Source organism: Pararge aegeria, chromosome 22, assembly GCF_905163445.1.
Source record: "Pararge aegeria chromosome 22, ilParAegt1.1, whole genome shotgun sequence".
NCBI classification, from domain to species: Eukaryota; Metazoa; Arthropoda; class Insecta; order Lepidoptera; family Nymphalidae; genus Pararge; species Pararge aegeria.
This window is the reverse complement of record NC_053201.1, coordinates 8,156,764-8,169,450: the sequence shown is the minus strand read 5'-3', so window position 1 is coordinate 8,169,450 and position 12,687 is coordinate 8,156,764. Positions and strand designations below refer to the sequence as shown.

Sequence of the window (12,687 nt, the reverse complement as noted above, 5' to 3'; positions counted from 1 at the left end):
AGAGAAAAGGTGGAGATAATCTAGAGAAAGCAGAAAGAGAACTGTATATGAAACAGAATGTAATGCAGTTTTTGTAACTACTCACTTTTTAAATGTCAGAGCGTGACAAAACACGGCGCTGCCTATACGTACGAGTATAAACGTGCCACGTTTATTTATAAGGCACTAGATGCAAGACGCATGTAAACTTACAACTCCGACACCATGGGAGTGGAGCAATAGGAATTAATGTATATACAAGCGGATAGATCTTGCTAACAGAAGGCACCACAAATGTGTCTGTTTTCGGGGTGCCTTAATTACCGGAAGACTAATTATTTTTCTGGTGGGAGGCTTTGGCCGTGGCTAGTAACCACCCTACCGACAAAAACGTGCTGCTAAGCGATGAGATTGCAGTTACAAGTTCGTTTTATTCAAATGAATAAACAAATAAAAGACTTGCTGGCTATATAAGTTATAGCTGGATGTTCCCACATCACACCAAAGATCCTGAAATAGATAATATACCACAAATAAATGAGGATCAAACATCTGCATGACAGAACATTAATCAATCAGCTGACAATGGATGCTTTGTCTGATCGATAAGCTCTGTAATTAGACATTGATAACATCAATATAATAACCAATATATTATACAACTAAGCTAAGCCCAACCTATTACATAGCTCTTATTATCTAACTATATACGTCTTATTATTGACGTAGACTTAGACTAGGTAACAATAGGCTTTGCGGATGCGTGCTCCTGTGACCCAGCCATCAGGCGACTGGTTTTAAAACAGGGGGGCTGTAGTCGGTAAGACTCGGACCTACCTACCGTACCTGATACCTGCCCTAGGCGTGGTGGTCCGCGATGGATCCAGAAGTAATTCCCCTCGATCAAAAAAGAGGTAACGCTAAGCAAGTACTGGGTATGGGTAAACGTTGAATTTCCCTCATAATTTTTCTCCCTCAACAATCAACAGCTATTTCTGGATACATGGATTGTTTACCTAATAGATACAGTTAAAAACGGCTCTACTAACGATGTGTCTATCAAAGATCCGAATATATATGGATTTAAATCCATACGTTTTGATTAATCAACCATCACGTTGACGAAACAACAACTAAAATTGAAATTAATATTCGCATATATTATGACACATCTAAAACATAAATAAAACAAAATAAAAAAGACTTTTATTCCATGCAAAAAGTAAAAAAATATGTTTTTTTATTTCATTATTTTTTACTATTTTTGCATGGAATAAAAGGCATCAAATACATAAATTATGTAAAAATTTAAAGCCAAGATCCATATGAAGAATATTGGTGGTTGACGGCTTCACCGACAAAAGAATTGAGATATAGGGCAAAAGTGGCTCTAAATGGTTCTTGAAATATTACACACGGTAGCTGCGTCGCCAGTTCCTTATTCTTGGGTGGACCTTGGCTTACACACTATCGTGTGTCTTGATAACCACTGTTAATAAAAGCATTACTCGACCTCGCAATACATTGAATTCCATTAAATTGTTTACCAACTTACGAACATCTTGTTAAGTGCCGTTTAAGTAAACATTATACCAATAACCACAATAATGTAAAGCAAACCTTATCGATACCGATTACACAATACATACATAGTTTTGTTTATCTGTTATTCTTATTGTAGAGTTTAAACAAACATTTACTCAGTTTACACAATAATTGGCTAACTTAGCGTGCCACAATTCCTAACCCAAAGGGTAATTACCACTACAGGGCAAAAACTTCTATTCTGTGGGGTAATAAGCTGGTAATAGATAAAAAAATTACCCAACCATAAACCACAGAAAAGGAAAGCGCACAGTTTTAAACAAAAGTCGCAGACAAAAAAAGCGTCTAAATTCTGGCGTAAAAAAAAAAATTGAGTTATTGAAAGTGAAATTAATAGCCAAAATCTCATTGCCATAAAAAATGAGAAACATCTTATCAGTACAGGGAAAAGTTGCATTTATTATGCGTCAATCAGAACTCTACCGAAACATAGTTAAATTTGGGGTTGGGAACTCAATATTTCAAATCATTTTTTTTTGTTTTTTATCATTTACTAGCCTTCGCCCGGGTCGTCCGTGTTAATTGCTACTATGCATGCTACTATGCATACTATGCCATAGTCAAGTAGACTAGTTGCACAGTTATCGCGTGAAGGAAGGACAAACAAACAAATTTTCATATTTATAATATGTATAAAAAGTTTTAAGAGTCAGTTTTTATTTATGTTAATTATACTGTCATTTTTTCTGAGCAAAATTATTATGGCGGGGACTATATTATTGAACATAATGAACTGTTCAATGTGTATTTCCCAGCCGGGGAATTTTCGATCACAAAATATTACAATGACTAATGGAGCCGTTGATATTTTGTTCTTCCATAAAAAAATATCATCGCATTAAACTGGTCTGGATTTAAAAAAGTTATTAATATGTGATGAACTTTTTGTAGAGTTTTAACAATCCTTTACTCAGAAAATACAACAGTTATCAGTGAAGCGTTCACACGGTACTGTGACTCCCAGCCATCGCAAGATCGATGAGCTACAAATTGCAATGACTGATGGAGCTGTCGATTTTCGTTATTTCAAAGGAAAATTTTCAGACAATTTACCTACCCCTGTTTATGAATAAGATTAGTCATATATTGAAACAATGGGCCACGAATTTGATGAAAAGTAATTTGAAAACACTAATGCTGTAGAGCCTGAATTCCTATTTTCTACAGTAATTAGCTTTTCAAGAAAAAGATAAAGACGTTTTTTTTTGTTAAATCAAAGATTTACATTTTACGAAAAAAAAAAAAAGATTATATACTATTTTCTTAAGAGCTTATTGTAGAGCTTTAATATACCTTTACTTTTTAAATAAAACAATTACCAGTGAAGCGTTAATCCTACTGAGACTCCTAGCCACCGAAAGATTGATGGGTTACATTTACGACTGATGGAGCTTCCGATATAATATGTTCTTTTAGATAAAAAAAGTGCATGTTACCTACCTATGATTCTGAATAAGATTTCAATGCGTTATATGCTTACTAAAAAGGGTAAGACAAACCTCTATTTAGTAAATACAAAAAATACCGCTGACGCATTGATATCCTCTTGAGACTCCTAGCCAGAGAATGCCAATGATGAAACCGTCGATACACGTTCTTACAAGCAAAAAGTCACCGCCATTTACCTAACTATAATTTGGAATAAGATTTTCGTATTATGTTATATTATAATTATAGAGTTTAAAAAAAGTGTTACGTATTAAATGCAACAATTACCAATGAAGCGTTAACATTATATTCAGACTCTTAGCCAGCAAAAGTTTGATGATGTACATTTACAATGACTGATGGATCCGGCGATGCTTGTTTTTCCAAACCAAAAAGTCAGCAAACGTTAAATACCTTTGATTTCAAATAAAATTTGTTACATGTAATGTGTTTAATGTTTAAGTTTGATAAACTCAAACATTAAGCTCTGTGTTTTAGGTACTCTTTTAGTTACTCTGCAAATAAACAAGTAAAGAAGAATGCATAGCCTTCTGTGGCTCCCAGCCGGCGAATAATCCATCCAAACAAATTATAATCTTACTTTTTTTTTATGTGAATACTTCGATTAAAAAGTGTCAGAATTTTTCCTATCTATGATTTAAAATAAAATTTGTTATATGTAATGTGCTTAATGTAAAGTTTAAACACACCTTTATTTAGCAAATAAAACAACCATTGACAAAGCGTGCATGGTCTACGTGTCTCTCAGGCGGCGGATGATCGATGAGCTACAATTTACAATGACTGATGGAGCCGTCGATATTTGTTCTTCCATACAAAAATGTCAGCGCATTTCACCTACGTATGGCTATGAATAAGATTTGTCATATTGAATGTGCTTAATGTTGAGTTTGAACAAACCTTTACTAAATATATTGAAATACTACTGTTGCCTGCGTTCTTAGTCTCAAGATGCTTTACTCCTTTGAACGAAAGTAGAATTATTATTAATGTTGAGAAGATGTGTGAGGACGATGGAACTTTGGATGGTAATTTATTTATTATCAATTCTTGCCCAACCTGTAAAACAATCTTGAAGAATTTAGTAGTACAGAGAGATTGCATCCTGGTGGGAAACAAAGCATAATTTTTTATCCTGTAAAATAATTGCCACGACGCGGACAAAGTCACAGGCGTCAGCTAGTATTACAATACTATTATTAATCGAAATACGTAAAACAACGTTTCAAGACGATTAATTACAATAATTGGATGTAATCAATCTGACTGCAATTAGCAAAAATCCGATCGAATTTTAATTAATGGAGACTTGCGTAACCTAATTTTTAAATGCCATTTTAATGAGAGTATAATAGATTTTACAATTTTACTAGCTATTCTCGCGGTTTCACCCTCGTTGTCACCAGTCACCATTTAACTTGGCATTATTTTTAATCAATACTTCAATTCTTCAGTACGCCTTAAGCAATATTATTGACAATATTCAGATTATGATCAATAATATTGACGTGTGTGCACGGTACCTATGGGTCGTTAAGCAATGTTATTTAGTACATTATGGGCCTACCGGACATTACTCGTAGACGTAAACTCCCCTCCAAGCTGTACGTATGTTAATTTGAATGATATGCTGTTTGAATCTTACGTTGTCATGATATATTTATTGCATGACTGTTATCCTAGGTATTCGTTGTATTCCATAAACAATAAAGACGTTTGAAAATCACTTTTCAATTTTAAAGTGTTTCCAACACAGAGTCCGTTATTGTGACTTATTTAGATTGGTTCGACGGACTTTTTTATACTACTCAAGTTCTACTCATATAACAGTATATCTGTAGCCTATGTTTATATATCTGCTAATAACGCTTAGGTGGCAGAGCAAAAAACGTGCATTTTCTACGCATTATGTATGTTGTACGATTTATCTGTGCGGTGTGGTGTATAAAGACCAAAGAAATTATAAATCAAACCATACTGATTCGCCTTGTTTTCGCAGTTTATATCAAATTAGTTCCAAATTCAAAATTCCAGTAGGCCTAATATAAGCACTTTTGAAACGCCAAGTCTGTTTGTAGTGACTACCACCGGTATAGTAACCTGAATATTATTTTTTTTATAGTTTTAATTGACGGGCCAAGCAGATGACTCACCTGAAGGTAAGTGGAAAACACAGAGCAACACTTCATAGAGCATGCAATGAGCACGTCCGGCATCATGCCGCTCTGTGTCCATCAATTTGAGGCATAGGTGTTAAGCCTATTGTGCCTGTAAATACACCGGTTACCACGCCCTCTAGACCGGAACACAGAATCTCAACAGAGCTGATTAGCGGCAGAAATAATCAATAATAAATAAGGCACATAGTTCGGAGAAAGGATGGACGTTGGAGTCCCAAGGTGCTGGAATGGCAGCCCCGAACTGGTAAGCGCAGCGTTGGTCGGCCCCCAACGAGGTGGACAGATGACATTAAGCGCGTCGCAGGTAGCCGCTGGATCCAAGCGGCTCAGAACCGTAGAACTTGGAACTCCCTACAAAAGACCTATGTCCAGCAGTGGACGTCTATCGGTTGATGTGATGATGATGATGAAAAAAGTTCATTTTATATTAATGACTTCTGCTAACGCCCGCTTCTATCCAATATTTTAATAAAGTTAACAAGGCTCCAAAATGTTGTATGTTTATAAAGTAATTTCGGGAGAAGTGTCATGTAACAGAGGAGACCGTCTCTTTGCCAGACATTTAATCAAGCCTACATTTCAGTTAGAACAGTGTTGATTAGGTAACCTCCCTGTACCTACTTCAAAGTATAAACATTAAACACACTTTGAAATCGACGATGTCTAATTAATAAGCAAATATTATTTATGTAACTTATTTATGTAGTAAATTCGTCAAAACATAAAAGTTAAATACCACTTACAAATTGACAGACTAATCATGACATCTCGAAAATTTTAACAAACTTGAAATTAGATAGGTAGGGCGTACACGGAATTAAGAGAGTATTTGTAAGACAACATATTAGTCTATATAAACAAAAAGTGGATATAAACAGTCGACTTACAAGAAATGGTCATAAATTAGTGACATCTGCATATCGTCTGCGAAAGGTACAGAAGTCATTTGTGGGATTGAGTATACGCTTTTATAATATGATTCCTAAGGTAATTTTGGACCTACCAATGCGTAAGGTTATAGAATATGTTAAAACAGATTTATTACACCGAGGTTACTATACAATTGATGAATTTCTTAATAACAAGTTTCCTTCAACTCTCACAAGATACAAAAATGAATGTTGCTTATTTTGAATGCCTACTTGAAATAAATGAATTTTGAATTTGTGCAAGGTCCATGTCCCATGTTTTCGAATTAAAAATGTTGTATTAGATAGCAGACCTTACTTTGCGGAATTCCATGATATATTATGAAAGTTAAGCTATACTACCTTATCTCTATACTTTGAACCGAACCATCGTCAGGTTCACTTTACAATGAATAACTTTTATATATTGTAAAGTTTTGGAGCAAAACGTGCGTAGACTCAATGTACCCATTGCCGTAGAATTGTTTGGTCTTGAGTATAAAGATTGAAGAGATTACACCATACAGATTTTCCTGCTTTTCCCGGAGTATAGCAAATTAAGACATTTCTTAAAGTAAAAAAAAGCGAAAAGGTCCTATCGCTTCAAGCGATCCTTTCCAGACAACCGTTTGTGGAATTATAAAGATAACGAAACGGGATAGTAGAATAGATCAACATGTGATAAAATAAAAGCTATTTGTAATTTTACAACAGATATTGGGAACCTTACATTTTTTTTAGGAAAAGCGCTAGAAATTGCAAACCTCTTTTCCGCGGTTATAAATAAAAACACAGCAGAAAGTATCGTCCTAATAACGGTGTTCCGGGCTGTTATCCGGGTATGTAATTTTAAAGAAACCGCACGCGTACAAAAATTTTACGTCATACATTCTGCCAAGTTTTCTAAAAGCGGGCTTATTTTGTTAGTAGACGCCAGACGGGTTTTCGGTAGCGTGGATGGCGACCACTTTACAGTATTTTTTATTTTAAAATAACTTTTGTACTATTCCCTATAACTCATTTCGTTTAGATTGTTCCATAACATATCGAAGATTGTACCTACTTGATTAAGTTCCAAGCGGCGATAATTTAGTGGTTAGGGCTTCGGCCTCCGATTGGGTGGGACCGAGGTTGATCCCCAGTTCGACCTCTTACTTTTCGGAGTTATGAGCGTTTTTAATTTAAGAAATACAAATTTCACTTACTTTAACAGATGAGGGACAACATCGAGAGGAAACCTGCATGCCTATGAAAATAATAAGCACCGAAAAAACCACAGAGGTTTGTCCTCGGTGCCTATCTGCAACGATTACCTTAGGTGTTAATTAGATGAATGTGTGTAAAAACATACTGCTACATTGTAGAACGATGGGCACGAAGTAAGCCTGTAAATTTTAATTTTTAATAGTAGTAAGTACCAAAATAAATGAATATAAATTATACGAGATACAAAAGAGTCAGCCAACTAACTTCGCTTTAAAGTATTCTTTGAGTTTACGCTTAATGTTTTTAATATTTACACGTATACGTATTTTTCCGGTAAAACACTATATTATTTTAATGGTTTTAAGCAAAAAGCTCACGGTATTCTAATTATACCGTATAAAGTGTACTATTATTAGGGCAAGGTAAAAGGCACTAGAGCGCGCGGTAGGTCACCCGATGTAGGTCGCGATGGACCGATCAGATCAAATCTTCAGTGGGAGGTCCCTTGCATGAGTATACCAGACTATGTTCAAATAGGAAGAAGTGGCGAATGATCGTGAGGCGAGTAACATCTGCCACAAACAATGTCCCACCGTGATGACTGGCAAGAGTATTACGACAAAAAAGAAGAATACTAATTAACTATTCAGAGGAACGAGTCAATTAAATTCTTATATTTTCTATCGGACAAAATGGTGTAAAAAGCTCATTTTAATGTTCAAAACGTTCATGTTGTTTATACAATATTGACTTATCACTTAATCTACACTTTAATCGTAAGCGGAAAGTCTAGTTTATAGTGAAAGCTTCTTGTGTAGATCAAGTGTGGTCAATGAAAAAAAAACTCCCTCTTCTCGAGCCGTCAAAAAATTCTACCGCAATCTATCTATAAGATATATTTCAGAGAGCGTGCTTAAGAACTGTTGATCTATATCTCCTTCATCTTTTTATCATCGAACCGCGAGGTACCGCAGGAATCTGTGGTTGATATACCATGGACGCATACGAAACGCTTTGCATCTTCGTTTCTGATTCGCACCGCAAGGTTCTGGAATGCCCTTCCAGCTTCCATTTTCCCCAGTACCTTCAAATCAAGAGTGAATAGGAATCTTCTAGGCAAGCGCGCTCGGGCTGCATCATCACTTACCATCGTCCATCAGGTGTGATTGCAGTCAAGTGCTTATATATATAAATAAATAAAAAATATCCAATTTGAATATTTATTTTCCAGGCAAGACTCAAAATCGAACACCCTAAGCCCGAAGGTATCACGCAAGTATTTCACCAACTGGCGCCAGGCATGCGATAAGACGAAAGACAAAACCAAGGAGTTGCTAAAGAGGTGGAGGACGTTACCGGAAACGGAAGTTCCTGGAACCCCGATGCAAGAAACCGAGCACAGTGATGAGGACAAAAATCACGGATGGAGTGTACATGTCTGGAGTAAGTATAACAACAATGTAGGTTTACATTTTTTTATGTTAATTTACGGACTAAGCATATGGGAAAACAATCAACTTATAACAGGGTAAAACTTCGTATGGCAAGACAGGAACTCGTCCCATAAATTGCAGCCATTTCAGTCCATCAAACTAAGGTGTGGTTCCATCTTGGTGTGTCACCATTTTGTTATACGAAAAATAAATTATTTCATCAAGTAGGTACTTCATACTCGACTCGTTCGCAATATTCGTGTAAATATATTGCGATCGTACCAAAAAGGAAAGAGCCGTGGGAAAATATGACAGTTCATTTCTGATGGCGTAAAGCTAAGCAAAGCTTTGTTTTATTCTTTTTACCTGTCCTCTCCAGTCGCAGTGAACAAAGGAATATTTGAAATAAACTAACGTCTGATTCGTTTGTCGTCTCATGAATTATTAAAACAGCCGCAGTGCATCAGAAACATCTTATTTCAAAGTAAATAAATAAAGATACTTATATCCATTTCTCATATTGTGATTTGAAATGTCTGATATATTTTATCTTCTACAAAATAAAGTGTAAAATTGAGTAGTGCAGTGCGAGACCTCATGCACGATTGAGTCCTTATTCCTTACAAGCTATTACTATCCTGTGAAATTGCACTAACCGAGTTTCAAGATTGATTAGATAGCTTCTCGACGTAGCTGGCATAGCTTGTAGGGAATCCATTGCAATTTAATCCACTTTGCATTGTTTTGAAATATCTTGGATTCTACGACTTGGCTTAAAATAATAATTCTCATTACTACGTACTGTATTTTCTGTACAGTATTACTGTAATGTACTGTATTTTAGTAACTGGCTCCGTTGCTGGTGTAGTTGTTAGCATGCTTAACTAAGGCGCACGAAGTCTTGGGTTCGAATCCGAGTCAGGCCAAAACTTGTTATGGACCTCTTGGGTTACTCTGTTAAAAAATATCGTGATGTTATCCCCCGTGCCTCGGCGAGCACGTTAAGCCATTTGTTAACGAGTGATAATAGTCGTTTAACCCCACCAATCCGCATTATAGCAGTGTTATGGGTCTGTGCTCCAAAATCCGCTCCAAAGTCCCAGCATTGGGACCTTATATGGATAAGGGTGATATTATAATCTCCAAATATGAAGAGCATTGACACAAGATATATAATAATTAACGATGCATATTATTAATAACCACCAAACCGCATTGAAACAACGTGGCCTATTAGAGAAACACGTAAATTACAATACAATTTTTTTTTACATAAATACAACTTTAAAATACCTACTATAAACACGTATAAAAACAAGTACCTATTTAAAAAGTACTAAGAATGGATGTTTGGTCTTGCTTCCTTATAGCGACGGTCGGACGGTCCTCAATTCAAAAGTCCGCGCTAAGGCACATGCTCTATGCGCTAAAACCCTCCCTCCTATGTGAGGTGATATGTGCCCGGCAGTGAGACGATGATTACGTTATGACAAGGTTGTTTGGGACCAGTCAGCTCCGTTGTCCTACGAGATAGAAAAAAATTGTTGAAATATAATATTATGTTAAAAAGAAGATTTGGTGGGAGGTTACGTTCGTGGTTAGTTGCTACCCTACCTACCTAAAAAGCCGTGCCAAGCAATTTAGCGTTCCAGTACATTGCCGCTCAGAAACCGATTGGGGCGTCTTTGCTCATTTGCCTCACCTCTAGGTGAGTCGTAGAGTAATGAAAAAGAAAGTTTGCTAAAAAAACAAGCCTTGTATAACACCAATTAAAAGTATAAAAATCAAATTATTCGCAACATAATATCCTAAAGTTTATGAAGATGAAGTGCACTCAAACGCACGAGTAAAAAGTACTCTGGGGAAGTTTATTGAAAACCCCTGTCTAGAGGGCGAAATTTATGGCACATACATTTTATGCGTTAGAATAAACCACCGCAAAATGCCAAACGAGTAGACTTTTACGTCGAAAGAAGCAAATTACAGGAAGTTGATGTACTCATTAAATAGCTTTTCCTATTGAGTTCAAATAATAATGCAATATTCCATGGTGTTATCGAAGTAGGATTTTCCCTTTATTATGATTAAATAACCGGTTTAAACCACACATTACATTATTAGTAACGTCTCATATTTTACTGGATGGAACTCATTGCTAGCTTGGTCTTCAAAGTTACAGGAAGTCTCAAAATGAATTGGTTGCCACTGTTGTGTACCGTTCTTGCTTTTATAAGCTTTATTGAATCGCGCTCTTCGAAAAAAACTAAAAATACAAAAAAATATTTAACAAGAGCAGAGTATTTTGAAACCATTTTGAAGTACGCCCACAGAATGGACAGCCTTCTCAAGATAACGTGTGAGGACAATAAAGATTGGCTTACGGAAACATATACAAACAATGGTTACATGATTTCATATAACCTCGATGGATTGAACGAAGCAACACTCGATGTGAAAATTCAGAATAGAGTATTATTCACAATAATTGAGCAGACGAACAATCTAGACCCTTTTGTAGACGTGAGGATGTTGCCTATGATGGTAGATGTGAAACGTGCGGAATGGTATGTGGTGAATCGTATGCTAAAAGTTGTGGTACCATTTAGTGTCAGACTCACTGAAACGATGCCGAAAACTTGTGAATTCGATGATTCAGATTTTGTTGTTCCAGAAACGATAGAGGTTTTTGGACCATAATGTTTATTTAATTAACAATTTCTATTTTCAGTATGGAAATCAATCTTAGTTAAGTGTTTAAAAATTTGGACAGTTTCTCTTTGCCATAAAATGTGCTACTATATCCCCTTTTTAAGTGTTATAAAGCTTCTTTATCATTTACTACTTTCCTGTATGCCTTCTCAAGATAAAGTGTGAAGACAGTCAAGATTGGCTTACGGGCACCTACACAAACAATGGTTACATAATTTAATAAAACCTCGATGGATTAGACGAAGCAACCCTAAAGTGTGAAAATTCTGAATAGAGTATTTGTACACAGCCATTGAGCAGACCAACAATCTAGACCCTTTTGTAGACGTCAGGATGTTACCAATGATGGTGGGTGTGAAGCGTGCGGAATAGTTTATGGTGAATCGTGTGTACGATGCCGAATGATGCTTGTGAGTTCGATTATTCGAACTTTGTTGTTCTAGAAACGATAGAGATTCGTGGACCATAATGGTATATTTATGAAATTAGCAAATTATATGAAGAGAAAGCAAATTGAGTTGAACGTTATGGATAATTTTTTGCCTTAAATTGTGCTATTATAGCACTTTTTCGAGTGTTTGAAAGCGTTTTTACCATCCACTAATTTTCTTGTTTTTTTCTCACTACTTGCCTGTACGGTTGCAAAACAGGTACCAAAACCTCAGAAATGTATGTTTCCCTGTTTTATAATTATTAAGATGTACCTTTAAAGTATTCTAATTTATTATTATCAGATATTATTTAATTGCCAAATACATATATTATTTAGCTATAAATAAAACTCCACATAAAAAATAGTTTTATTTGAATTCTTATCTAAGCCTGATTCTATACTTCATTTTCCTGGATTCTATGCAAATAATAATTGTTTTATATATAACTAACTTTAAACCGCTGCGCTCGTGTTTATGTTGACTTGTTAATTAATAGAGTTGTCACTTTCTACAATTTATTACTAATTCCTTGAGAACAGTATATTTTTCTAGATGAAAGATTTTAAGTATGTAAATTTCTGTACCCCTGACAATGTATGTGCAAAATTTATTGATGATTAGTTTAGTAGACAACCCACTACAATTCGCATCTAGAATATATGTTAGGATACTAATAATAAAAATTATTTAGTAGTTTTTATTTGATGTACTGAGAGACGTGCTAACTTTTAATATCGCTACGTACGAGCTATTTACTGATACAGACTAAAATTCTACTTCTTAC

At 35.4% G+C, this 12,687-nt stretch overlaps 2 protein-coding genes across 2 annotated transcripts in view; both read left to right on the top strand.

The window, feature by feature from the left end:
- The window catches only part of LOC120633871, a 118,211-nt gene that overhangs the window by 95,773 nt on the left and 9,751 nt on the right, over window positions 1–12,687 (top strand). Inside the window, exon 3 of the mRNA XM_039904252.1 lies at window positions 8,559–8,770. Within this exon, the coding sequence (XP_039760186.1) occupies window positions 8,559–8,770 (212 nt within the window). The remainder of the gene's footprint in view (window positions 1–8,558; window positions 8,771–12,687) is intronic.
- Window positions 10,909–12,250, top strand: LOC120633872. The gene has a single exon (XM_039904253.1). The coding sequence runs from the start codon at window positions 10,951–10,953 to the stop codon at window positions 11,455–11,457; it is 507 nt and encodes a 168-aa protein (XP_039760187.1). The 5' UTR covers window positions 10,909–10,950; the 3' UTR covers window positions 11,458–12,250.